Source organism: Giraffa tippelskirchi, chromosome 3 (genome assembly GCF_054371585.1).
Source record: "Giraffa tippelskirchi isolate mGirTip1 chromosome 3, T2T-mGirTip1v1.2.pri, whole genome shotgun sequence".
NCBI classification, from domain to species: domain Eukaryota; kingdom Metazoa; phylum Chordata; class Mammalia; order Artiodactyla; family Giraffidae; genus Giraffa; species Giraffa tippelskirchi.
In genome coordinates, this window is record NC_137277.1 from 36,141,492 (window position 1) to 36,165,727 (window position 24,236).

Genomic DNA, 24,236 nt, shown 5'->3' on the forward strand with positions numbered 1-24,236 from the left:
CTCTTCTTTACCTGCCCCAGTTTCAGGCACTTAAGAGTTGAGGACGCAATCACTTTTCAGGCTTCCTCCTGTAAATTCTGAGGAAGCCGTAGGCCCCCAGGGATTCCCTCCTGCCAGCCCCTCCCTCACTCCCTACCCCCTACCATGGCCTCTCTCCAGTATCTCAACCACCCTGGGTGCTCCCAGTCTTTGAGAGGCTGGGTGGGTGCTTCCTCCTCTGAGAAATAAACTCCCTCCTCACTGCCTCTCTGCTGTCCTCGCTGGTGGGTAGCCGGGAATCCATGTTTGCCTCAGGGCCTCTGGGCTCCTGCCTCCATCTCCTTTCCCATTATCCGGGTTCCTGCCAGCGCCGAAAGAGTTAACTCTACCGAGGCACCCCCCCCATTCTCGCTCTCCGCTACCTCCCTCCCTCCCCCTGCTTCCTCTCTCCTCCTCTCTCCCCTTCCCTCCTCGGCTCCACGGCTCCCTCGGCCGCTGCCGCCTCCCACCCCCCCACCCCACTCCCCCGCCACGGCCCCTAGCCCCTGGCCGTTAGGCAAGACCTTCCCCTACCCCGGGGCTCCCCGACATCCAGTTCCCCTCCCCCACCTTAGCTCATGCCCCAGCCCCCGAACCCCGGGGCTGCCAGCCCCCGGTGCCCCCGCCCCTCCTGAGAATCGGGGTGTGCTCCCTAAGCCCCCTCCCCTCCACTGGGGACCCCTTTTAGGGCCCCCTTCCCCTCCCTCCCACGCTCCCCTACCCTTCCCTTCTCCAACCTCCTCTTTCCCCTCTCACCCCTCCCCCCATCCTGGCCCCCCCTGCAAAAGTGGGGTGCGGAGGGGGGAGGGGTGAGAACCCACGGAGGGGAGGAACGAAACTCCGATGAAGTCAGAGCCCCTTACCCGCCGCCGCGGCCAGGCCCCCCAACATGGACTGTCTCTGTATAGTGACAACCAAGGTAAGCATGATGGGGGGCCTGTAAACTGGGGGGAGGGTATGAGTTCATGGGGAGGGGTTAGTCAGGCCTAATCTGCGACCGGGGGCCCTGGAATGAGAGCATCAGCAGATGGGAGGGGGGGGTCATAATTTAGTTTGGGGTTCACATCTGAGAAAATGCTGGGTTTGGCCACAGGTGCCCCCTGGAGTGATCCCTTTGTACCTGTAGAGAAATGGAAAATTGGGGGGTATTCTGTGACTTGGGGATCTGGTGGATTTTGAGGTTCACCAATGATGTTGAGGGAGACTTATTTAAGGAGAAGCCTGGCTCACATGGGAGCCCTGCTTGGTGTATGTTAGAAGGTGGACTGTGTGAGGGGGGGTTCCTCTTCCCTCCTGGGGGACAAGCTGGCTTCCAGTTGCCTTGTCCAGTTTCAGGGGGCTCCTGGCTTGAGGGTAGAAGGTTACTGGTTGTGAGTACCTGACTGGTCTGGGGATGTCAGCTGGCAGGGAAGGAGTGGGCCTCAGACTATAAAAGAAGCATCTTAGATACATTTGGGGGTGCTCTTAATTCAAGGGGACTGTTAATTTCAGGATCAGTCATATGGAATGGGGATAGTTGGGAGTTGTCAGAGAACTGGAACCTGACAGAATCACCTGAGGGATTGGACCGGGTGAGGTTAGGATTCGGGGTACTCCCTGGGGAGGTAGAAGGTTGCAGCAGCTGAGGTTGCCAGCTTCTTTGGAGGAGGATGAGAGGTTTGGAAAGAGGGGATTTGAGGAGGGGTACCAAGTGTGTGGTGAAAAATTCGGGGGTGGCCCAGGCAGGTGTCCAGCATCCTCACTTCCTCCCACACTGTATCCACCCTGGTTGGGAAAGATGGAAGGGAATGTTCCTGTTACCCCTGACCCTTGGGATCAAGGTGGGGGAGGACACCTGGATTTAAAATTACTGGGGTGAAAAGGTGTAGGAGGAGGGCCGGGTGGGCAGCAGTGAAGATCTGTACAAGGGTGTCCCTGTGAGCCTGCCAAGTGCAGGAACTCCGGGATGGGGAACACTGAACACTAGCAAGCTTCTGGTGGGCTGCAGAATACCTGGGTCTTGGCTCTAAGACTCGGGGACTGGAGAGCTGGAAGCCTGGTGTGTGGAGGGAGGCTTGGGCGGGTGGCAGGCAGCTGGGGGTTGGGGGGTGGGACAGGAAGTGGGGGCCGGGGAGGCGGGGTCTGCGTGAGTCACAGGCTGGGGAGGGGGTTATATTTAGTGGGAACTGCAGATCCTCAGGGCAGGGAGCTGAGGACACACATGTTCCCTGCCACAAATTCAAATACACATATACACATGCATCTACACATGTGTTGTGCATGTGTGAGCATGGTTGGAGGAGGCTGAAGGCTGAGGACCTTTAGGTCCAAGTCCCTACCCTCTCTTGAGGGCTACTTGCTTATCCTCCATCCTGTGGGCTTTGGGCTTTCTCCCATATTGCTTCTTCCCATCTCCTGTAGTTGCAATGGATTTTTGTGCCTCACTTTCTCTGGCCTTCTCTCCTTTAAGGTCTGTCTGAGCCTCAGTTCCTCTTGACTCCTGCCCTTAGTCTGCCCCTTAGCCTTAGGCTTTCTGGCTATGGTCCCTTATGTGCAGGTGTACACAGAAAGCCAGTTGGAATGTGTGGGCTCTGCTTCCAACACGTGAACGCACATATGAGAGGGAGGGTGAGGGCCTTGTCTGCATTGGTAGCTATTCTGGGAGGGTGGGTTTATTCATCTCCCTTCAAGAATCCTGCTTCTTCGATGGAGCCCAGGGTTGAGCATCCCCGAAGGAAAGAGTCTTGCGCAGAGAGGATCATGCATTTTGGGGTTTTACAGAGGCGTGGAGACCCAGGCTTGCCACATTCCTTGGCCGGAAAACTTGTCAGTCTCGGGATGGCGGGGACTCCAAGTCCCATAAGGCTTTGAGGCAGGAGAACCGTCAATGTTAGAGGGTTGCTGCCCCTGGGCCTGTTGGGAGTTGTGGTTCGTCTCTATCCAGGGCAGCGGAGGGTTAGCTTTGGAAGAGCCAGCAGGGGGGGCACATGGCACTTGTCCCCCCAGAATGCTGGGTGGGGTAGAGGGTGCTCATGCTTTGCGGTCGTTGAGCTTCCCAGCTACATCTGATTCCTCCATCTTTCATCGCCTATATTTAGATTTCTGCCGCAGTAATTTAAGGAATATTTATTGAATGCCTATTATGTGCCAGGCCCTGTGCCTTGCGCTAACTGTGCCTTATAGCTATCACTTAATCTGACTCTGTGCCTTGCTCTCTGCCGGTGTCTCTGAGCATCTCTTTCTCCCACTCCGCCCCCGTCCCTCCCCCTACTCCCCGCGCTGCTGCCGCCATTGCCATGGTAACCGGCGACGACTGAAGTTGCGTGGCGGACTTGAGGGCCGGGCGAGGGTGGCGGAGGGCGGAGCAGAACAAGTGGGGGAGGGAGGAAAGTGGGGAAAGACCTGGGGTATTTGGCTAGAGTCCCGGAGGCGAAGCGGTTAAACCCTCCGGGTGGTCCTTATTGGGCAAAGCTAGGTGTCGGGGGCGGGGCAGTGTGGCCTACGGCCTCATTCATTGGTCGACTGGGGCGTGGCGGCGGGGCAGTGTGGGCGAGGCCGGGGGAGCGAATGGGCGGGAAGTGGACGCAGGCGTGGTCTCCTGGAGGCAGGTGGGCGGGGTCTGGCTTACTCTACCAACGGAGGCGGGCAAACAACCTCAGAAAGGGGTGGGGCCTTAGGCCTGCGTAAATGAGGGCGGGGCTGACCTGGCATGGGCGTGGCGTGGTCCCATGTGCAAAGAGGAGACAGGGTTTGAGGGGCTTGTTGTCTAAGAAACTGCGGGGAGCAGGGGTCTTTGGAAAGGAGAATCCGGGGGTTGGGCGAGCTGACGTCTCAGTTTTCCTAAGATGGAGGACTGCTAAGATTTCATCAGAGCACAACCTCCTACCTCAACGCTATGTTCCAGGGAGACGGTTGCTAGGCGACTGCAAAGTCCTTGATTGCTGTGTTGCCAGGCAACGGGGAAACGGAAAATGGAGGGAAAAAGGAAATGGGGGATGGGGAGGGTCTTAATGGTCATAGCGCCCACTGGTGGAGAACTAGGGCCTGTGCATTTTCTATTCTGTAAGGAATTTCCAGTTCAGCCCCTTCCGTACTGGCTCCCTCTGAGGATACAAGCATTCTATCCAGATATGAAGCTAGGGCCTTGGGGGTCATCGTGGGGGCGTATCTAACAGATTCCAGTCAAAGGGAGGAGAGGGGGCATGGGTCAGGTTCTAGGGAAATCCGTCCTCTCTACCATTTGTAGGCATTTTAGAAAAGCTAGAGAAGCAGATATTAGGAGATTGCTCGCTGGGCTTTAAGAGTTGGAAAGGTGGGAGTTCAATGGGAGAATATTTAGAAGAGATGCTTTCAGGTTCAGTTTGGGACAAAATGGAAGAGATCTGAGGCAGTCATTTTGGGGTGTTACGGGAGATTTGTGGGAAATTGCAGGTCAGATCTTATTTTGGTAAATATTTTTTGAGACGTAAGTGTGAGGGAGATAGATATATTTGGGAGTAATTTTCCAACAAAGTTGAAATTCAGAATCATGGCGGGGGGAATGTTGAGATGTAGGGGAGGGCAGCCAGAAAATGGAATAATGTATACATTTTAAAAGTACAGAAAAAGAATAGAGAAATATCTCTTAATCTAAAAGTCTGGTAAAAAACTGAAGAGGTTGCAACTGAATTCAGAAAGTCAACTTTAAGGTCCCTTAAGTATTCCCTGAAATGGGATCTGGTGGTACTGGGGCATGGTATATTAGAAAAGTCATGAGTATCTCATTAGGTTCAAGGATTTGTAGAGGGGCCCCCAAATGAATTTGAGGACTGGTTATTTGGATGTTTACATTAGAACAAGGCTAATAGCTGCACTAATTTCAAGGTCTGTGTTAGCAGACTTGGGGAACAGATATAATTTTAAAAGGGATGATTTAAAGGGTAGATTAATTTGAGGGCACAACAGGATCTGTGGTCCTTCAACTCTTGGAAAACGTTGTCTGGCTATCATGTGGTGCTTTACTGATGGTTAGAATAGGAGACGTCTTGACATTTGTGGGGATGTTGTCTACATTGACAATCATTGGGGAGGTCAGGGGGAGAGGATTGTGGGAGGCAGTTTAGATCCCTTGGGGGTCCTTCTGACGTGAGGGAGAAATGCTGCTTCCTTTCCTGCACCCTGAGAGTCCAGGGAGGTTTTGTAATAGGGGCTTGGTGATTTTAGGGGTGGGAGATTAGATAGCATAAGGGATCCCAGAGAACCAGAGCGATAAATTGGTAATTTTAGGAATGTCTGTATTTGTGAATGAATAGTATACTGTGCACGGTGAAGTTCACAGAGAAACAGCTGGAACCAGGGAAGTTGATGGCTAAGAGGGTCTCCCCGCACCCCTTCTCTCCCATCGTACCGCTCTCCCGCACTGCGCAGGCTCCGTCACCCCCCCCCCCCCGGCCGCAGCCTCCAGTCGCCGCGGCCGCCGCAGCCCCCGCCCCTCTGCCACTCCCCCTCCCCAACCCCGGGACCCTTGCTCTCCCACCCATCCCCTCCCCTCAGTCCCCCTCCCCTTCTCCATGTCGGCTCGGAACAGATTCGCCTCCATGTGTCTCTGCGTGGTACGTGCCGCGGTACGGGCTCCGGCCCCGCTCCCCTCTTTCCGGACCCCCCAAATCTCAGGGTGCAAGCTTCAAGTGCTGTCGCTCTTCCTTCTGCTTGGCGGGGTCTCTGGGTGGCAGTGTCTCGCGGACAGGCGCAGTGGGTCGCCCCTACTATGATCATTCCCTTTCACTCACAACCCTCTATTCTGGGGGTGCAAGCCTCCGTTCCAGGTCATTCTTGCAACTGGGGCGGTGAAGAGGGGTCCAAAGGGAAAAGAGCAACAGCAACCCCAGGCCTTTGACTTATCCTATGCCTGTGCCTTAATAATATTACCTGTGCCTTAGTATATTGGGGGTTTAGACTCGGTCCCAATTGCACTGGAGCTGTTGCTGGTTGCGGCCCTGAGCCCCAGTACCGTTAAAGAGGGGACCCTCCTTCCTAGCCTGCCTTGCCTTAGTAGTCCTTTAGTCTGGGATGAGAGGTGCTAACCTCAACCCCCATCTCCCAGTTTGCAGTTTCCTAATGACTCTCCCACCCCCACCTCTCCAGAGGTTTTTCCTTACTACATTTACTTTAAAAATTTCCAGGGACTGAACATGGGCCCTAACCTCTTTCAGCCACATTCTGGGAACTCTGGTATCCTTTCCTTGTTTCCCATCTCCCTGACATTGTCACCGGATCAGGAGGAGCCTTTTTCTCAGTCCCAGACACCCCGCCCCCCATGGGGAGTGGGGAAGGGCGAGGTGTCTGCACTCAGTGTGCTACAAATTTTCTTTCATCTCCTCTCTAGAATAAACAATGAAATGTCCCTTTCCACGCTTCCGTTTTTGTTGTGTGTACCCTGACATTAAATTCATTGGGATTCAGGAATTTTCTCTGTGAAGTGGGGTGAAGATGGAGGGGCTTTGGGCTCAAACCCTCCCTGCCCGTCCCAAACTCCAAAAACTTGCAGCTGCAACGCTTGGCCCTGCCTCGGTTGTCACGCAGGGAATTGGGGGCTTTGTGAAGAGAGGAGAGCAGTCTCCTTGTCTCCTTCTTCCCTCCCTGGCCCCTCCAGTTTTGGGGCTCTGTCCCTCAGCTCTTGCACTATCCAGGCCAAAAACCACCTTTTCAGAATGTAGCACAACAACCTCTTTCAGTTCATCGAATTTCGAATTTCGTTACTCTAGAGGGCCCAGCTTGGAGAAGGATTAGTTTCTACTTCCCCTAACTTCCCTTCTCCACTTTTTGTGTTCTTGGTATGGAAACCTGGAGGGAGCTAGGAATTCTTTCTCCAAGTCTGTCGCCAAGGCCAGAAAACAAAGTGTACCTTGATGAGCCCCTTTTCTTTCTTTAAGACTTCAAACATATCAAGGTGGGACTTCCCTGGCAGGGTCCAGTGGTTATGATCACACGTCCACTGCAGGGGGCATGGATTTGATCCCTGGTCAGGGAACTAAGATCCTGCATGCCCAATGGTGCAGCCTTAAAAAAAATGTATCAAGGTGCTCCTTGATCTCAGCGTCTCTGTGTTCTGGATTGGAGAGTCTTAATGGACCATTTTCCTCTTCCTATTCTCTTACTTTATCCTTAACCATGGCCAAAGTGGACTACATCCTCAGCCTTGGTTCCTCATCCTCAGAATTTTCAGAATCATACTCTGTCAGGCAATGACCTTGATAAGCTTCCTCCAGTTTGATCTTGTAACTGTTGTCCTCCGAGTGTTGGGGTCCTCTCAGCTTCTCAGATACTTTTTTTGAGAGGGAAATCTTGCCTTCTCTTTTTACCCATGTGTACTGGGGAGCATAGTCTGTCTTCTCCAGTCTCTGAGAGAGCCCTGCACATGGTAACCTCCCCTTCCTCCATAGAACCTGGCCTTGGAAAGGGTTTGCTTCTGTGGGGGGCAGAGGTGCTACCCTTCATTACTGTCTCCAGCTGCCCTCCTCTCTCTGGTCCCTCCGTTAATCTCATTTACTGGTGTCCATATTAAGCTAGTAAGGGAGGCCCTCGAGATGGTATGCAGTGAGTTAGGAAGGGGAATCAGGGGTCAGGTTGGGCCTTTCACTCCTCAAGGCCAAAGGGAGACCAGGAATTTACTCTGAGGTTCTACCCATTTCCGCAGTCATCGAACCTGGAAGCTGGCATCCTTCCTGCCCCCCTTCTGAGCCCTACCGTCTCAATTCCTCCCCCACCCTTCCCCTTCTAGTATATCCGATTAGCTGGCTGGCCTCTGGGCATTTGTAGAGGTGGGGGAGTCCTGGGGCCCCCTTGCCTAAGACTTGGGAACCAGCAAGGCCAGCTGGACCGGTTTAGCTTTGTCCTGCCAGGGGGGCTGATGCCAAGTACCTGCTAGTGGAAGGGCTTGACTGCGGTCCCGGCCCAGGGCGTGCAAGGTGCTGGGGAGTGATTCCCTCCTGGGGCAGAGGCTGCAGTAGGAAGACTGAGGCAAGGAGGGTGGAGCGGGGTGGGATGGAGTACAAAATGGGAGAAGCAACTCCAAGGAGGGAGGTTACAACACGGGGAATGGGGCTTAAGGTAAAGAGGAAGTGGGGGGAAGCTGATGAGGGAAGCAAAGATGCTGGGGACGGAGGTAGAGAAGGGGAGGGGTGCACGTGGCCGAGGGGCTGGAGCTCTGGGAAAGGGGTGAAGAAATGGACTTCAGAGGAGGGGGTGTGCTGGGGAGAAGGCGGGGGTCCTAGGCAGGGAGTTGGAAGAGCTGCGGGAGGGTGTGGATTTGGGAAGAGAGGAGAGGTGCCAAGGGCCTGGCGGGAGAGGGGGCTGTGGGGAGGGTGGAGAGAGGGGAGCCAATGGGCTGGAGGACAGGGAGGGGGAGGAGCTGGTCAGGCCCCAGGGCCTTCCACACTGCACTGGCGGGGGAGCGGAGGCGCGGCGGGGCGGGCCGCCTGGAGCCCGAGGCGCCGGGCCGGCCTCCGTGACGCCTCCGTCCCGGTCCCCAGAAATACCGCTACCAAGATGAAGACACGCCCCCTCTGGAGCACAGCCCGGCCCACCTCCCCAACCAGGTAAACGCCCCCGAGCTGGTGCACGTGGCGGAGAGGAACTTGTCCCACCTCGAGGCCGTCCAAGGGGTCGTGGGCCACGCCCACTTCTCCCCCCTCAAGGTAGGAGACTCAGGCGGCCCCCTCCCCAGTGCAGCCCTTGGAGCCTCGGAGCTACAACTACCCCCAAGGCCCGGTAGGGCGAGAGCCGGAGGTGGGGGGCAGCTGGGGCTGGGTGGCTGGGCTTGGGCTCCTGGGGCCAGGGGAGGGGGCATTGGGGGCGTTGGAAACACCTGGTTCCCAAAGAGGAGAAACAGAGGCCAGGCAAGTGGGAGAGGGTGTAGAGTTTATAGCCCTTGTGTGTGTGCGTGTGTGTCTGCGTGTGTGCGCACACGTGCATTGAGATGCGTGCATTCCCCAGGATGCTCCCCGCCTCTGGGCCCTCTTCATTCCTCCACACACCCCCATCTCCGTTTCCATTTTCTGTGTCCAGAGCTCTGTTCAGAACTCCTGCTGCCCTCATTTGCTCTTGGCCCTTCGCTGCCTCCTCCCCCCACTTCCGGCCTCTGGGCCTGGCTCTCCAGCCCTTTCCATCTGTCTGGCCTGAGATTTCTGGTTGCCCGGCCTTTCTGCCTCTGTCCCCTGCCTCGGCCTTTGCACCCCTCCTGTGCCCTCCCCTCCTTGCTGCCTTTCCCTCTCTGCTGGCTGGTGCTGGATGCTGTCTCTCTCTTCCTCCCACGCACTCTCCTTCTCCCTCTCCCTGATCCTCAGCTTGGGCTCTCTGGCCAGGATGAGTCCTCTGCCTGGGTCAGCCGGCTCCTTTTCTCAGTGATAACCCCCTTCCCTACTCATCACTTCTGTCCTTTCCTCCTATGCCTCCTCTCTCTCCTCCTCTTGGACTCTTACCTCCATGCAGATTTCTTTCTGTGCTCCCCCACCCATTATTATTCACCACCACCTGTTTCCCCTTCTTTTCTGTGCTCACAGTTTGTTTTCCCTTCTCCAGTCCTGGGGAGGTCCTGTTTTTGAGATCTTCCATTCTCCAGGCCACTTCCCATCTTCTTCCCCTTCAGTCTCCTCTTCTGGGGGTGTAGGCTGGGAGGAATGGAGAGTACCAGGCTGGCTGTGAGATTCAGGGGAACACTGGGGTCAGGGGTGAGATTCTAGGATCTTGTGGAATGTCCCGGAAAGGGGGAGGTTGTTGACATTTCACCAAGAAGATGGAGAGGAGATTCCTGAGTTCCTGAGCCTGGGAATGAGGAGGCAGAGGCTGGGCGGCAGTAGGTTCTGGGGTGAGAAGGAGGTGGTAGGAGAGGAGTTGGAGAGGGAGATACCATTCTCATGCAGGTAGAAAAGTGGAGAGACAAGAGGAAGGTGAGAGGTCCTAGGCCAGGAGACAGGCAAGGATAAGACGTGGAATCAGGGAGGAGGTTGAGCTGATCGAGGGCAAGGAGAGGAGGAGATGGGTGCAGAGGATTCCTGTGGAATGCTGGGGGCTGCAAGGACTAAGGAAAGAAGACTAGAGATGCTTTTTTCCCCTCAAGATGGGGCCATTCAGTCCCGGGGGAAGGGGAAGAGGAGCGAAGGTGGTCGTACAGAGGTAGGGAGACTTGGAATCTGCGCCCAGGAAGCAGAGGGAAGTGAGTGCTAGAGGCCCTGGGTGTGCGAGGGAGGACCCACGACAAGGCCTGAGCTGGGGGACAGGAGAAGCCTCAGTTTTCAGAGGGTTGATTACGAAGGGTTGTGATTTGGGTGCAGAATCTTGAGGGTCAGAAAATGAAGTAAGGGAGAGTGATGGTGATCTCTCTGAGGAATCATAAGTTAGGATGGAGGATAAGAGCAGGAGACTGATGCCGGATGAGCCTGGACAGGGGCACAGGGCCGGGAAGCGGATGGAGAATGGAGGCTGGGGTTGGAAGATATCCGGTGGGATGGAGAGAAGGGTGTTTTATCTACAGCTACACAGATGAGATGAGATGAAGATAGTTGGGGATAAAAGATGGAGCCTGGGGCAGGAAGGTCTAAGGTAAGGATGGGGATGGCAATTGAGGAGGACAGGCTGTGGGACAGAGGATGGACATGCGGATGGGATGTTGGCAGTCAGTGGCTACTGGCTGGACAGTAGCATTTGCTGAGATTTGAAGGGTCAGAAGATGGATTTAATAGATTTATGGGTATGAAATCTATTACGGAGCTTGAAAATATGTAGTACTGACATATTGCAGTAGGAGAGAGGAAAGACCCCTTGGGAAGGAGAAAGCGAGGAGTCTGGGGAATCCTCCATGAGTGCCTCGCGCTTGGTAGGCTCCAAATAAATATTTGTTTAAGGAGTAGACAGGTTGGGGACCCCGGAAGGAGGCTTTTGGCTGCCTTCCCCCATTGCTATGGAAACGTGGCTTCGGTTGCCCTGGCAACTGGGGAAGCCCCTAGGACCGGCCTAAATTGGCCCTGCCCTAGAATCTAGAGACCCTGCTGTGTCGAGGCGACTGACGTCAGGGACCTGGGCACACCCCACTTTAACACTTTCCCAGATGAAATAGGGCAGGGGTGGGGGTAAGAGTAATGAGAGGCTAGGACCCGGATGTCTTTCACCACTCCCCTTTCCTGACGTTCTTTCCACTGCGTAGGGTGAGGGGCGTGGGGGAGGGAGGAAGGAAGGTTATTCAGGAGGCACTGCGCCCTTAAACCTCTTCAGCCTGGACTTCTTTCTGCCGGGCTACCTGGGGGGCGGGGGCCCAGAGCAGGAGAGGCGGGGCTAGCGGGCCAGATTCTGCCTTTGGGAATCTGGTCGGCTCTTAGGCCACGCCCCATCCCCCCCCTCCCGTTGTCCTGGCGACAGGGCCTCCAGGAGGTGGGTCTCCCCAGGCCTTGGCTGGGCTTAGATACCGTTGCTTGGCAACAGGATCCCTAGAGGAACGAGTAGATTGAATGGTGGGTGGGCGAGAAGGAGGGTGGGGCCTGCATCTTGGGGAACCCCGGATTCCAGGAGCCCAGGGTTTAGGGCATATGTGTGTGAAAATGAGGGGCAAGTCTGAGGGAGGGTTATGAAAAGATCTGGGTGTAGGTGGGTAGATAGGGACCAGGGATGGGGTAGGACCTAGTGGACAGGAGCCCTGTGGTATGTGTGTGTAGTACATAGGCATGTAGCACTCTGTGGTGTTACATCCGGTGAGACGCTCCCCCCGCCCCGCAGCCGGCCCCCCCTCTCCCGGCTCTATACCATCTGCTGCTCCCCCATCTGGCTGTCTCTCTCTTCCTGCTTCTCAGACACCTCCTTCCACATGCAGGGGGCCTGGGCTGGGCAGAGTTGGGGCCAGCACGTGTACCTGTGTGTTTGTAACGTGGATCAAGGCTGGGTCCTTCAGGGAGTCGAGGGGAACAGAGTGGGCCAGATTAAGAGGCTGAGAGGGTAGCCATGGTGAGGGAATCTCTTGGTTATGGGCTCCCTCTTGAGCCAAGGCTCAGGCAGCTTTTCATCTCCTTTTTTCCCTCGCAGGCCAATTCTCCCCCTGTGATTGTCAACACAGATACCCTAGAAGCCCCGGGATATGTGAGTTGTTTAGATTTTGGGGCTTTTACAGAAGGGAGGAGGGAAGGCTGGGTCCCAGCAGCAGGGTAGGGTCAGGTGCTCAGGCAGGAAGTCTGTCTCACGGCTCTTGTGTTTCTGGCCCGTGCTGGAGTTGCAGGTGAACGGGACAGAGGGGGAAATGGAATACGAGGAGATCACATTGGAAAGGGTGAGCAGGCTCATGCAGCCCAGGTCCTCCTCCCTTTCCTCCTGTGCCCATGTTTTCTCAGTGGCTAGCCTCTTAACCTTGTCCCTTCCTGCTCCGGTCACAGCTCCCCAACCCTCTCCCCTCCCCTCTCGCCTGGTCTAGAGTAGGTGGTGAGGGGAGCTGACCCTCTTCCCCTCCTTCTGCCCAGGGTAACTCAGGTCTGGGCTTCAGCATCGCAGGTGGCACTGATAACCCCCACATCGGCGATGACCCTTCCATCTTCATCACCAAGATCATTCCTGGTGGGGCTGCAGCCCAGGACGGCCGTCTCAGGTGGGGAGAGGAGACGGGTTAGGATGCTGGTTCCCTTGAAAGGGAGGACCAGGGCGGCAGGAAGCTCCTGGCTCAGGCCCACCTTGCTGCCCTCAGGGTCAACGATAGCATCTTGTTTGTCAATGAAGTGGACGTGCGGGAGGTGACCCACTCAGCAGCGGTGGAGGCCCTCAAAGAGGCAGGCTCTATTGTCCGCCTCTACGTCATGCGCCGGAAGCCCCCAGCTGAGAAGCTCATGGAGATCAAGCTCATCAAGGGGCCTAAAGGTAGTGACCCAATTAGGTTGCCACCCCCCTCCCGCTGTCCTCTGCCCTAGGGGACCTGGGGACCCACCTCTGCCCTCCCCTCCACCCAGGTCTTGGCTTTAGCATCGCTGGAGGTGTTGGGAACCAACATATCCCCGGAGATAACAGCATCTATGTGACCAAGATTATCGAAGGGGGTGCTGCCCACAAGGATGGGAGGTTACAGATCGGAGACAAGATCCTAGCGGTGAGTAGGGACCCCCATCACTCTTCTAGCCCACACCTGGGTCTTGCCTGCTGGCCTGGTGCCTGCCCAGGCTTCCTGATGGACTCACCCTCAGCATGTCCATCTTGAGGTTGTTTCCGGTTCCGTCTGAGCTCTGCTTCCCTTGGCCCCAGGTCAACAGCGTGGGGCTGGAGGACGTCATGCATGAGGATGCCGTGGCAGCCCTGAAGAACACGTATGATGTGGTCTACCTAAAGGTGGCCAAGCCCAGCAATGCCTACCTGAGTGACAGCTATGCTCCCCCAGACATCACGACCTGTGAGAGCCCTCCAAACCCCAGAGCTCCCCATGCCCCCCCACCAGTCACCCCATGACATCCCCATTGACCCTGCCTCTTCAGATCCTTCCCCTGAACTGGCCACAACCTCTTGTCACTTCCTTTGGTTGGAGAATAGATGGAAAATTGGTCACCATCAAAGAACTAGAAAAGATTGTCAATAGTCCCTCCCTCAGAAGGCACTAGATGGTTTTATGGCTAATTTTATCAAATCCTCATGGAATAGGTAATTCTTATGCTTTTTCTGAGCGTAGGGAAAGATAAAACGTTTCACATTTCATTTTATAAGGGCATTTGAAAATGGTCACAAGGATAATATAAGACAGTAGGGAGCTCTCTGGTGACCTAGTGGTTAGGATTCCGGGCTTTCATTGCTGTGGCCTGGATTCAGTCCCTGGTCAGGGAACTAAGATCCTGCAATCCCATGGTTCAGCCAAAAAAAAGGAAAGTATAGATTAATTTTGCTTCTGAACAGAGATGTAAAAGTTTCTAATAATATAGTTGCAAAACAAACAGTGGCATATTAAGGGAGTAACATTGTCACAAAATTGGGTTTATTTCAGGGAATTAAAGGTGTTTCCATATTATGAAACCTCTAAGTATGAGTCATTGTATTTAAAAAGTTAAGGGAGGGCCGACTTCTTTGGCAGTCCAGCAGTTAAGACTCCCTGCTTCCACTGCAGGGGGCACAAGTTCAATCCCTGATCCCTGGTCATTGGGGAGCTAAGATCCCACCTACCATGTGGCGTGGCAAAAAAAAAAAAAAAGGTAGAAAAAACGGTTAGTTCAGTTCAAACAGATGTGGGAAAGGCATTTGATGAAATTCAACATCCTATTCTGAGAGGGAAACTTAGTATACTAGGAACAGAGGAGTTTTCCTTAAACATGATTGAAAAGTGTCATCAGAAATCAACAATGAAGACATTGTAATGATAAAATCCTATCTGTGTGTACATTAAGTTAGGAAGTAGGCAAGGAAGCCTCTTCTTGCTACTGTTAGTCCACATTGCTTTAGAGCAGGGTTTCTTAACGTTGGGACTATTGACATTTTTGTACTTGACAATTCTTTGTTGTGGGGGACGTTGTTCTGTGCACTGTAGTATGTTTAACAGCAGCCCTGGCCTCTATCAGATGACAATGGTACCCTTCCCCTGCAGTCAGAACAACCAAAAATGTCTTTAGACTTTGCCAAATGTCCCCTGGGGGTGAGGGGGGGTGCAAAATTACCCTGCTTTCGAATCACTGCTGTAAAGATTTCAGGCAGGGTGGCAAGAGAAAAAAGAATAAATAAATGTTACATTTCAATGGGGAGAAACAGACTTATCCTTATTTGTAAATTATAATTTTGTCCATCTAGATTAAAATCTAAGTGAATTAAATGAAAACCTTAAAAATAATAGGTAGGGTTAAGAATGTGGCCATATGTAAGATAAAAAGCAATAACTAGTAACTTCCCAGCAATAAGAAAATATAATGGGTAAAAAGATCCTTTTTGCCATAGGAAAAAAGCTCTATAAAATTCTTAGAGGACTTCCCTGGTGGTCCAATGGTAAGACTTCATCTTCCAATGCAGAGGGTATGAGTTCAATCCCTGGTCGGGGATCTATGATTCCATATGCTTCTCAGCCAAAAAACCAAAACATAAAGCAGAAGCAATATTGTAACAAATTCAATAAAGACTTTAAAAATGGTTCACATTAAAAACATCTCTAAAAAAAATTCTTAGAAAAATAAACTTGACTAGAGGGCAGATTTATATCAGTAAATGACCTGTGTCAGATTTATATCAGGTAAATGATGAAACTTTACTGAAGGGCGTAAAAGAACACTAAAGAACTGGAAAGTCACAGCATGTTTCCTGATGCAAAAAACATAATATGCTAAATTCTCTCCAAGTTTTTCTCTAATTTTATGCAATCCTCATCAGAATGTTAATGTTCACCCCCCCACCCCCAACTGGAAAATTACATTTGGGAGAAGAGCTAAGAAATTTTTGGAAAAGAATAATGAGATGTGACTACTTCATCCAAATCTGAAATCATAATGTAAGACCATATTAAAATCACACGATCTTGTTTCTAGGTACCATAACCTATCAGCGGGAACCTTGGCTCCTGAGGGAAAGGGCCAGATCTAAGACTTGAGCAAGGAATGTGTAAGATGAACTTGTAACATCTTTCATGTTACCAAAACTCTTTGCGACCCCATGGACTGTGGCCCATCAGGCTCCTCTGTCCGTGGAATTCTCCAGGCTAGAATACTGGAGTGGGTTGCCATGCCCTACTCCAGGGGATCTTCCTGACCCAGGGATTGGACCCAGGTCTCCTGTATTGCAGATGGGTTCTTTACCATCTGAACCACCAAGTTTTCACTTGAGAACTTTCCCATTTTCTAGCAAAAGCATTAAAAGAACAAGTTACCTTTTAAACCTTTAAAAGAAGAAAGCAAGGAAGATAGTCAAGGGTTGCATCAAAGACACAGAAGCCAAATTGAGACTGGCCATTCAACCAAAACTCAGTAAATATTTTAAAATCTACAGGATTATAAGGATACTTCAAAACAGCTAGGTACCTTTGGAAGATGCTAGGGAACTTGTACATTCTGAATACTGGCAAGCAAAGGGAAAGAGTCAAGCATTTATTCTCTTTTCCTATGCATATTGGACCGTAGAGTGACCGGTGGTTGACCTGGGAACATTCTTTTTTACGGACAAATTCTCACTAATAAGTGTTCCTCCCTTAAAAAAAAAGAAATATACATGGGCACTATTTGCCATCCTCAGTGAACTGTCAAGTCCAGGCAGTGATGGTCAGTGGCTGCTAAAACTCTTAGGTGAGAGGCTAATGGCAAGCTTTATAATGGATGGATCAGGCTGACAACACCCCAACCTACAGATTTGTATCTCAAAAAACGCAACCTGACATCATGTCCTGTCGTGATGCAGAAAGTACGCAGCAGCATCTAGGAAATACTGTCAAAAATGGAACTTGAGTCTCTATACAAGTGACCACTTGACAGGAGATGCAGGGCAGGGATGTTAAGCAGTGATCTACTTGTTAAGGTTTCCCACTATTTCCTAAAAGAAGGTAGGAAATTCTGCTAGACAGATGACCTAGTTTTCTCACCAAATGAATGACCAGGAAGCAGGGAAACAAAGGGAGAGGAATTTTATAGATGATATGAGATGGTTCAACTGAACAAAAACCCCCAAAGCCTGGTATTAATATTCCCCTTGGCTCCGTACCCCGGGCATACCTAGGTCATGTGCCCTTCAGATCCACTTGCCCCTAGGAGAACCCACCCCTACCATGACCTTTGAATTCCTGCTCCCTGACATTGCTGTGACCAGATGTCCCCTGTACACCCCAGCCTCGTTTCTCTGGCACAGTGACGTTCCCTTCCCCTGAGCCTGGCTCTGCTGCTTCCCTCGGGAGGAGGTGGGATGGTGGGCGCTGTCTCCCTCCGTGCATTTTCCATTGCATCCGTCCTTCCGCCCCATGTCTTCCCTCAGCTTATTCCCAGCACCTGGACAATGAGATCAGTCACAGCAGCTACCTGGGCACCGACTACCCCACTGCCATGACCCCCACCTCCCCGCGGCGCTACTCCCCTGTGGCCAAGGACCTGCTCGGGGAGGAAGACGTCCCCCGAGAACCAAGGCGGATTGTGATCCACCGGGGCTCCACGGGCCTGGGCTTCAACATCGTGGGTGGTGAGGACGGTGAAGGCATCTTCATCTCCTTCATCCTGGCCGGCGGCCCCGCGGACCTCAGTGGGGAGCTGCGGAAGGGGGACCAGATCCTCTCGGTAAGGGAAGGCCAGACTCTGCCCTGACCGCCCCCTCCTCTCCAGCCGGGGCCCATGTAGGCTGGAGCCCGGCCCCCATCTCCAGTGACTCAAGCTCTCCCTGCTCTCTCTAGGTCAATGGCGTTGACCTCCGCAATGCCAGCCATGAGCAGGCTGCCATTGCCCTGAAGAACGCGGGTCAGACAGTCACGATCATCGCTCAGTATAAACCCGAAGGTACTGGGCCTGAGACACGGGTTCAATCCCTGGGTCAGGAAGATTCCCCTGGAGAAGGAAATGGCTACCCACTCCAGGCTTCTTGCCTGGGAAATCCCACGGACAGAGGAGCCTGGGTTTGCAAAGCCATGGGTTTGCAAAGAGTCAGACACGACTGAGTAACTAAATGGGAATAACCAAGCCTGAAGCTCCCCCTCTCAGTCGGTGCTCAGAACTCTGTCTCCTGGCTTCTGCAGAGTTTGGGGGAGGGGGAAGGGAGAGGCTGACAGTAGAGAGGGGCCAGAGCTCAGGAACCTTCTTGTCCTTCCTCAGAGTACAGCCGGTTCGAGGCCAAGATCCACGACCTTCGGGAACAGCTCATGAACAGCAGCCTAGGTTCAGGGACTGCCTCCTTGCGGAGCAACCCCAAAAGGGGTTTCTATATCAGGTCAGATGCTTCTTGGCTGGGCCCCTCTTCATTCCATGGCCCCTCATTCCCCAGTCAGCTCTCCCTCCTCAATCTGGCCTGCCTTCTGTCCTGCCTCCCACACCAGGGCTGGAGACGCACAGGTTAGCATTGAGAAACACTTCATAGCGACTAGAAAACAGCCTAAGCCTCAGTGATCCCTACTGCTTCCTAGCCCCTAATCAACCTGGCACCTCCCCTGGGACCCCCAGCTACCTACCCCACAATCTGGTAACTCAAAGGTTAATGCCTGGCAGAGCAGCTGGCCTCTCAACTTTTGGAATATCGCCCAGCCCCGTGGGATAACACATTCCAGGGGAAGTGGACCACCGCTCTCTCCAAGCTGACCCTGTCTCCCAGGTGGCATTTTGCCACCTTCTTAGGGTTCCTTCTCCCACTGGCTCCTCTTTCTCGTCTACCCCAGGCGTAGGTGCTTCCCTCCCTCTGGGCTCCCGGTCCACTCACACAGCCTCCCCTGTCGCTCACTCTGCCAGTGTCTCTCAGGGCAGTCAGCCCAGGCCTGACCTCTTCCCCATGGTCCAGACCTTCAGCTCCGGCCATTTGCTTTCTGGACACATCCCTGGGGTTGTCCCACAGGAGTTCACACTAAGCATGTCCCAAAGCTAGCTCACCTCTTCTCCCGTGCGCTCGTGCTCTCTGTCCTGCCCAGTCGGTGTCTCTCTTCCTGAATGGCACCGCTGTCTGCTGAGACACCTGGCTCAAACCGGAGCCTCGCTCGGCCCTCCTCTCCTTGCCGGGTCCAGTTGGCTCCCAGGGCTGGTCAGTTCTGACTCACAGATGATGCTGATGATCCTGGAGTCCCTTCCCGTCTTTCTAGCCCTGGTGCTCTGCTCGGCATCTCTGGTGTCTCTGTAGTCATTCCTTCCCTTGTCCTGACCCTGGAGTTGTCACTTAAAGGTTGTCACTTAAGGCTACCCTACTGCTGAGGGTAGCCGGACTTAGGTCCATGTTACCCCTGTGACTGTGACGTGCATGCATATGACAGCTGCTTTCTAAGGAGGGTGCTGTTCTCGATGTCACTCTCGAAATCGCCCCCAATCCGTAGGCTGTCTGATCCCTGACACAGTGAGGATTGAGTGGCTGTTCATAGTTGTAGAGCTTTAGGTTCCCACACAGTTCTTGGGTTCCTCAGAATCCATGGCATCTCTGGAAGAGCCACCAGCAGCCATGCGGGTCTATAGACCCCTAGGTAGAACCTCTGGGCTGGGTCTCGGGGGCCTCGGCCCTCACCAGACTGACCGGAGGCTACCTGCCCTTCAGGGCCCTGTTTGACTATGACAAGACCAAGGACTGCGGCTTCCTGAGCCAGGCCCTGAGCTTCCGCTTTGGGGACGTGCTTCATGTCATTGACGCCAGCGATGAGGAGTGGTGGCAGGCGCGGCGGGTCCACTCCGACAGCGAGACCGATGACATCGGCTTTATCCCCAGCAAGCGGCGGTGAGCCTTCCTGCCCCAGGCCCTGAAGCTCCCAAGGGCCCCAGGGTGTGCAGCCAGCAGGGAGGGTATGGGTCCACCCCCGACTTCTTGGGGATCTGTCTGCTGACCCTTCCTGGGCACCACGATGCACATGAGCCCTTGGGACAAACACCTCATTTAGGAGCGTGGGGCCCAGGAGCTGCTGGGAGATGGAGTTCTCAGCTGCCCTGGGGGTAGGGGCAAGAGGGCCCCTCACTGGGCATTTCTCTACCCCCATCCCTTCATGTATCCCTCAGGGTTGAGCGACGGGAGTGGTCACGGTTAAAGGCCAAGGTAAGTGGAGAAGGCCAGGAGCTCCGGTGGAAGAGTGGAGGTGGTGGGGGTTGTGGCCCTCGTGGGTCTGGACTCCTGACCGACCACATGGCCTGCTCTGTCTCCCTAGGATTGGGGCTCCAGCTCTGGATCACAGGGTAGGTTGGGTCAGTTTGGGAAGACCTGTGGGGAGAGGGGCACTGGGCTTCTCTTGAGTCCTCGGGAAGGCAGGTGGGGGCCCTGCATCCCCTGCCTCTGAGGACCTTGCAGATGCCCTGCCTCCTGTTAGGTCGAGAAGACTCGGTTCTGAGCTACGAGACGGTGACACAGATGGAAGGTGAGCCCTGGCAGCGTGCCCTGGCCCAGCCCCCCTGCCCCGGCTCTGCCCCTCCCCCCCGCCTGCCCCCGATCTCTGCCCCCACCTGACCCCCACACTCTCCTCAGTGCACTATGCTCGCCCCATCATTATCCTCGGGCCCACCAAGGACCGCGCCAACGATGATCTCCTCTCCGAGTTCCCCGACAAGTTTGGATCCTGTGTTCCCCGTGAGTGCAGGGCCTTTGGGGGGCGGGGGGCGGTGAGGGGTGGGGCCCAAGGGGTCACAGGCAGAGCCACTTCCAAACACAGGGGTTCTCAGACAAGGGTGCTGCTCAGCCACCCTCATGTCCGCTGGGACCGTCCCAGGCCGGGGACTCGGAGGGCTCAGAGGTGCTGAGGGAGGCAGCTCCACCCCTCTCCCCTGGCCTCGGTCTCCCCAGCAGCCCCCTTCCCCGGAGGACCAGCTGGGCTCTCTGGGGGCTCACTGTAGGCAGGGTTGAAGCTGGAGGGATGGTGGTTAGATCTTTGGGGGGCGGGGTGACTTCCTGGCAGATACGACGCGGCCCAAGCGGGAGTACGAGATAGATGGCCGGGATTACCACTTTGTGTCGTCCCGGGAGAAAATGGAGAAGGACATTCAGGCCCACAAGTTCATCGAGGCCGGCCAGTACAACAGCCACCTGTATGGAACCAGCGTCCAGTCTGTGCGAGAGGTGGCAGAGCAGGTAGGAGCCGCAGCCCTTCCTTCTCCTCCTTCCCCCCATGGCCTTCCTCAGCTCTCTAACTCTCTTTCTCTCTCTGTCTCTTTCCCTGCTGGGTCTCCACTCCACTCCTCCACCTCCTTCTCCTCTTGGGCAACTCTGTCTGACTGCCTGCTCTCTGGTGCCCTGCTCCTCACCCCCCTGCCCTGCCCTCCCGCCTCCTTCCCTTGGTCCCTGACCCCAAACTCCATGCTGCCATCTGTCCCCTCTCCCCCTCTCCTTGCCCCATTTCACCTCTCTTCCTGTGGCCTTGCCCTTGGTGGCTTGGCCCCCCACAACTCGGTCCCTCCCTTCTGCTGGCTTCCCTTTGGCCCTCTCCCCTCTCCCCTCGCCTTTCCTGGGGTCTCCACTTGCCTCTCCCACTTTGTCATCACCTTCTCCCTGCTGCCCCCACCCTGCCCTCTTCCCTCCACGGCTTCTTTCTCCATCTGCCTCTCCTCCCTCCCATCTGTCTCTCCTTGTTCCTTCCATCTGTCTGTCCTCTGTCCGTCCTCCCCTCCCTCCTCCCTCTATCCTACTTCCTTTCTCCTTCCTTTTCTCGCCCCACCTGCCTGACTCCACCCCCTTGGCCTTGCTCTGCACCATCTTTTGGGTCCCCTCCCTGCCTGTCCTCTCTGTTCCCTCCATCCCCTCCCTCCTGTGCTGGCCCCTCCCTTGCTCTCCGTCTGCCCCTCTCCTTTTTTCACTCTGTCTGTCTGTATCCTTCCTGCCTCCACTCTCTTTGCCCACGCGTCTTTTGACATCCATCTCACTTCCCTTTTGGCCAATCTTGTGTCCCCCACTTTTCCACATCCTGTGTGTGGGTCCTATCCTGCCACCTCTGTCTGTCTTTTCCCACCACCTGCTGGTCCCCCTCCACCCACCCTGCCTGCCCCCAGGGGAAGCACTGCATCCTCGATGTCTCGGCCAATGCCGTGCGGCGGCTGCAGGCGGCCCACCTGCACCCTATCGCCATCTTCATCCGCCCCCGCTCCCTGGAGAATGTTCTGTGAGTATGGTCTCAGGGGGCTTCCCCTCGGCTCTCCCACACCAAGCCCCAGGCCTCAGATGGCCTCTGTGTTGAGCTCTCCCCTCAGAACCCTGGACAGCAGCTCCAGCAGCCCTTGAGGGGAATCGGAGCTAGAACCCAGAGGGCGAGGGCGCAGGGAAGCCCAGGCCTCTTACCTTCTCTTCTGCCCTGGGCTAGGCGGGACTACAACTCCCAGCAACCCCTGGGGCACACACCTGCTGGGCATCGGGGCTGTTGGGAGTTCAGAGTCTGAATTCCTTCACTGGGCTGCCAGCTGGAAGGATGAGGCTCTGGAGAGGTCTCTGAAGTGGCCACACCTGGCTAGGGTGGGTCATGGGGAGGGGGCCCATCTTGGCCCCAGAGGATATTGGGAATTGTATTTTTTGCTTCATGCTGTAAATAAGAAAATAGTGGGGACATCCTTGGTCGTCAAGTGACTAAGACTCTGTACTTCCAATGCAGGGGGCCCAGATTCATTCCCTGGTCAGGAAACTAGATCCCACATGCCCCATCTAAGACCTGGTGTAGTCAAATAAATATTAAAAAAGAAAAGAAAATAGTGGTTGCAACTTAATATCCCTGGACAGAGGAGATAAAGGCAGGGCAGGACCCACCCTCAAGTCTGTGTCTCTCTCACTCTCCACAGAGAGATTAATAAGCGGATCACAGAGGAGCAAGCCCGCAAAGCCTTCGACAGAGCCACCAAGCTGGAGCAGGAATTCACAGAGTGCTTCTCAGGTGAGGCTGCGGCTAGCCTGTGGCCAGCACAGGAGGTGTCTTTGGCTCAGATTCAAAAGAGGGGCCCCCACAGGGTGGGTGGTTTAGAAGGAGGTATCCCGTTTGGGTGGGTGCATCCCATGGCTCATGGACTGGAGAATTAGGAGAAGGTGCCCTTTGCCCTGGGCCTGACTCCCTGCCCACCCCCTCCCTGCCCCCAGCCATCGTGGAGGGCGACAGCTTTGAGGAGATCTACCACAAGGTGAAGCGAGTCATCGAGGACCTCTCAGGCCCCTACATCTGGGTCCCTGCCCGAGAGAGACTCTGATTCCTGCCCTGGCTTGGCCTGGACTCACCCTGCCTCCACCGCCTGGGCCCTTGGTCTGGACTGAATTGCCCAAGCCCTTCCAACCCCCAGCCTCCCTCCCACCCCTTCTTATTTATTTCCTTTCTAACTGGATCCAGCCCACTGGAGGGGGGACACTCCTCTGCATGTATCCCTGCATCCCAGAACTGGGCTGCAGAACCCCAGGAACCTGGGGTCTGGCGGGGAGCCCTGGGCTCCTGATCCCGAGCCCTGGCTCCTTAGGACCCTGTGCCCCTGCCCCTGCCCGCCCCCAACGCACACACAGACCCACTGGGGGGCCACCTGCTCTCCCCCATCTCCTCCCACACACTTTCTGGAAGTCAGGGCCCCCCTCCAGGAGCACCCCATTGCAGGGCTGCGGGCCTCCGCGCTCCCCCCGAGGCAGGGTCTGGGGTCACGCCTGCCCCCATCATAACTCCCCAGGTCCCTTGATTTCTCATTTTTTTTTCCATTTTTTTCTTCTCAAAGGTGGTGTTGGGGGGGTTAGTGGGGGGATTCCACCATGGGCCCCCTGCCTTCCACATGCCCCCCACCTTTTTTCTTTGCCGGTTTGCATGAGTGGAAGGTCTAACTGTGGCTTTTTTTTTTTTTTCTGGGATTTTTTTCTTTTTTTTTTTCTTTTTTCTTTTGGGAACGGGGAGGGATGGGTCTAGGGAGTGGGAATGTGGGGGGGGGGTAGGGGGGGCAGGGTTGGGGGGTCGGGTGTCTGGGAGCCAGGGGAAGACTGGAAATGCTGCCGCCTTCTGCAATTTATTTATTTTTTCTTTCGAGAGAGTGAAAGGAAGAGACGGATACTTGAAACCCGGTGTGTGGCCTGGTTATTTGGGACCCGGGTGAGGTGGGAGACCGGGTGGGAGTATAGGGATGGGTTTGGTAAAGTCAGATCCTTCTCCCCCCACACCCCTCACCTCCCCCCACCTCCCCCCATACAGAACAGAGTGGCCTGAAGGGGACCTTGGAGGAATCTGCAGATCAAAGCTCCAGCAAAGAATGGGCCTGGGGTGGGGGCGGGGCTGGAATTCCATCCTAGGCCCCTGATAGAGCCAGGAAGAGGACCTGCAGATGTAGCCCAGCTCTGACACCTCTTCTGAGCTGTCTCAGCCCTGTCGGGGCGTAGAGTCTGCTGTCGGTCTCTAAAGAAAAACAGAGAAGACCGTTCATTCATGTTCATGGAGCTGTGGACAGAGCTGGGCTCTGGCAATGACCTTCACAGACGTGTGCCCCTAAGAAATGCTGCATAATTATTCATTGGATTTCTTTTTTTTTTTTTCATTTGATTTCTCTATGTCTGCCCCCTCTCTGTGGGAGATATTTGAAGCAATTTTGCAGATAATAAGGGTGGGGAAATAAAATACGATACCAAAGATAAAAATAGAAACGTGTTAGCTATGAGGATGAATATGATTTCTGAACTTCCTGGTACACAAGGCAAAAAGGGAA

General features: G+C 54.6%; 1 protein-coding gene across 9 annotated transcripts; it reads left to right on the forward strand.

The window, feature by feature from the left end:
• Positions 1–419: 419 nt before the first annotated feature.
• DLG4 (discs large MAGUK scaffold protein 4) lies at positions 420–24,168 on the forward strand. 9 transcript variants are annotated; one of them, XM_081578775.1, is made up of 22 exons: positions 420–937; positions 8,508–8,573; positions 12,046–12,099; positions 12,236–12,286; positions 12,474–12,598; positions 12,695–12,864; positions 12,954–13,090; positions 13,243–13,387; positions 16,918–17,213; positions 17,327–17,429; positions 17,742–17,856; positions 19,156–19,332; positions 19,608–19,644; positions 19,754–19,781; positions 19,913–19,960; positions 20,068–20,169; positions 20,495–20,667; positions 21,582–21,691; positions 22,359–22,450; positions 22,651–22,691; positions 23,568–23,601; positions 23,729–24,168. In XM_081578775.1, exons 1-22 carry the CDS (start codon positions 908–910, stop codon positions 23,824–23,826), a joined length of 2,232 nt encoding a protein of 743 aa, XP_081434901.1. In that variant the 5' UTR covers positions 420–907; the 3' UTR covers positions 23,827–24,168. The 9 variants fall into 9 exon arrangements, 8 of the variants coding, with proteins under 8 accessions (XP_081434901.1, XP_081434905.1, XP_081434904.1 ...); XM_081578771.1 differs by having other exon boundaries at positions 848–937; positions 8,508–8,672; positions 12,227–12,286; XM_081578772.1 differs by having other exon boundaries at positions 848–937; positions 8,508–8,672.
• The last annotated feature ends 68 nt before the right edge of the window (positions 24,169–24,236 follow it).